Source organism: Teleopsis dalmanni, chromosome 2 (assembly GCF_002237135.1).
Source record: "Teleopsis dalmanni isolate 2A chromosome 2, ASM223713v2, whole genome shotgun sequence".
In the NCBI taxonomy this organism is placed as follows: domain Eukaryota; kingdom Metazoa; phylum Arthropoda; class Insecta; order Diptera; family Diopsidae; genus Teleopsis; species Teleopsis dalmanni.
In genome coordinates, this window is record NC_051847.1 from 85,832,649 (window position 1) to 85,835,229 (window position 2,581).

The 2,581-nt window shown below is 32.7% G+C and overlaps 1 protein-coding gene across 1 annotated transcript in view; it reads right to left on the bottom strand.

The window, feature by feature from the left end:
- Nucleotides 1-674: 674 nt before the first annotated feature.
- The window catches only part of LOC119674973 (probable ATP-dependent RNA helicase DDX43), a 2,316-nt gene continuing 409 nt past the window's right edge, over nt 675-2,581 (bottom strand). Inside the window, exons 2-6 of the mRNA XM_038086129.1 lie at nt 2,056-2,568; nt 1,600-1,990; nt 1,394-1,534; nt 1,216-1,316; nt 675-1,161 (exon numbers count right to left, since the gene is read on the bottom strand). Coding sequence (XP_037942057.1) covers nt 879-1,161; nt 1,216-1,316; nt 1,394-1,534; nt 1,600-1,990; nt 2,056-2,568 — 1,429 coding nt within the window. The 3' untranslated portion in view covers nt 675-878. The remainder of the gene's footprint in view (nt 1,162-1,215; nt 1,317-1,393; nt 1,535-1,599; nt 1,991-2,055; nt 2,569-2,581) is intronic.

Below are 2,581 nucleotides of genomic sequence, written 5' to 3' on the forward strand. Positions count from 1 at the left end.
ACAATAAGTGATACCAGGATTGTATGAACCTACCAAAGGAAAAGCTTAGAATCATTACAGGCATTCTAACAGGGCACTGTAGATTAAAACACTACCTTACAATACTGGGGATACTTACGGATGCAAACTGTAGATTCTGTGAAGAGAATAAGGATAATTCAATATTTTTATATATATAATATTTTGTATAAACATATTAAATTGTTTTAATAAAGTTTAGAAATACAATAAAAATCAATCGTAATTGTTATCACTCTTATCGATTAGTTTGGGTGAAAAGTGCAGAAGCTAATTCACACAAAGGGCTATCAAGCTAAACCAGATTAAGGATCTATAATAAGTTATTACTATATTATGTGTCGTTCACACACAATTATCTGTACAAAGGATTAATATCCATCTTAAAAATATTTCAAATAAAATATGTTATTTTTAAATAAAAATTGAAATCCTTATAAATGAAAAAGCAAGAACACAATATAATTATCATAGTTTTTCAAAAAGCGTTCCCACAGTTGTACTTCATTAAATTTATTAAACGAACAAAGTTTCATGTATAACAATATATACATACAGTATATATTTTTTATATAAAAAATTAACCTAAAATAGAGTTTTGTATTCAAATAGAAGTACTATTAATTTTTATTTAATTTTATTTCAAGTTTTTCATATTGTACAGTATTATTCGAATAACATTAGAAACAGTTTTTTAATTATTTTTAATTTTTAGCGATCAACGTTCATTTAAGTAAAACACTGATCGATTTGAATCAAACATTGCGGTTATTTAAGATGTAATGTGAAAAACAAAATGCAATGTTGTGGTCAAGTTACTAAGTTAACTGTTTCTAAGTTAATCTTAAAAATGAGTACCACTACGGTGTACTGTGTTTAAAAAAAGGATTAAAATGACTACCCATTTTAAAATCTTTACCACGTCTTTTTTTCATCTCGTCAAAGCGATTGGACATTCCGTATAGTTCTTTTGGAACTGCTTGGCCAGCTTCTTCCAAAATACGAATGAGATCCTTTGCAATAGCCCAATCCGAGCGTGTTATATAACTTATGGCAGTGCCGGTTCGCCCAGCGCGTCCAGTTCTACCAACACGATGAACATACTCCTCAATGTTACGCGGAAAATCAAAATTAATAACATGACTAAGAAAAAAAAATTTTTCACAACTTCGGTTTTTAATACTACTAAGCACTTACGTGATGTCTTCAATGTCTAAACCTCTTGAAGCAACGTCTGTTGCTATTAAAATTTGTATGTCACCTGAGGTTAGATCAGCCAGTGCTTGTTCTCGATCGGCCTAAAGAAAATTTGTTTGAGTTTATAAGAATCTTATGCACAGAGGCATTACTCTAATAAAACTAATGTATTATGTACCTGATCACGAGAACCATGTATACATTGTGTTAACAGGCCTTTCAGAGATAAATCACTAGACAAGTCGTCAGCACGAGCTCGTTTAGAACAGAAGATAATAACTTTATCGCTTGATTTAAGGTTTTCTAAAAATGCCAGGACCTGTAACAGGAACAAATACATTTTTCTTCAAAGTTTTCTTTATTTAACTTTTCAAATAATATTACCGTATTAAATTTGTCCGCATCATCCACGAGTTCTACATTTTGAGTCACAGAATGAGTGGCAGTTAAATCAAGTGAGCCAACCCATACCTGTATAGGATTGTTCATATAGGTTTCGGCCAATCTACTAACACATGGTGGCCAGGTGGCACTAGTCATGACGGTCTGCCTGTCAGGGCGTATGTCAAGTAGAACTTTTCGAATCTGTGGCTCGAAACCCATATCCAGCATACGGTCCGCTTCGTCTAATATTAAATATGTAACCGATGTAATATCTACAACTTTAGCTTGAACCAAATCATTAAGACGTCCAGGCGTACAAATTATGCATTCAGCTCCTTCTCTGAAATCTCTAATCTGGTCACGACGACTGCCACCACCATAAATACATACACTGAATAAGAATTTCATTATTGCTTATTTTTTTATTCATTTGTTTTAAATTATTTCTTAACTTACGCTTTTATTCCACGGAACGAGTACTTGTTAACTTCTTTTGCTATTTGCTGTGCTAATTCGCGTGTTGGAGCTAAAATTAATATATTTGGACCATTGCGTTTCGCACGTGGTGTAGTCTGTCCATCAGTATGAATCAAAGCAGGAAGCAGAAATGCTAAAGTTTTTCCAGTTCCTGTTTGGGCAATACCTATCATATCCTCGCCTCTCAATAATATAGGCCATGCTTGCTTTTGTATAGGAGATGGTTCCGTAAAGTTTTGTTTCTTCAACTCATCAAGTATATCAGGATAATCTTTGAAACAGTGGTCGAATTTGTATATTGGTTTCGGTATATCAAGACACATTTGATCTTCACTTGTTTTTAAACGTGAAACAATTATATTGTTGTTTACTAAACGCATTTCATTGACTTCTTCCTCTGTCATAACAGCGATTTCCTTGACTTCTTGATAAAAATTTTTTCTCAGCTTTGGAAGATGCGCCCACTGCAACTTACGATATTCTTCCTGTAATAAAAAATATTTCA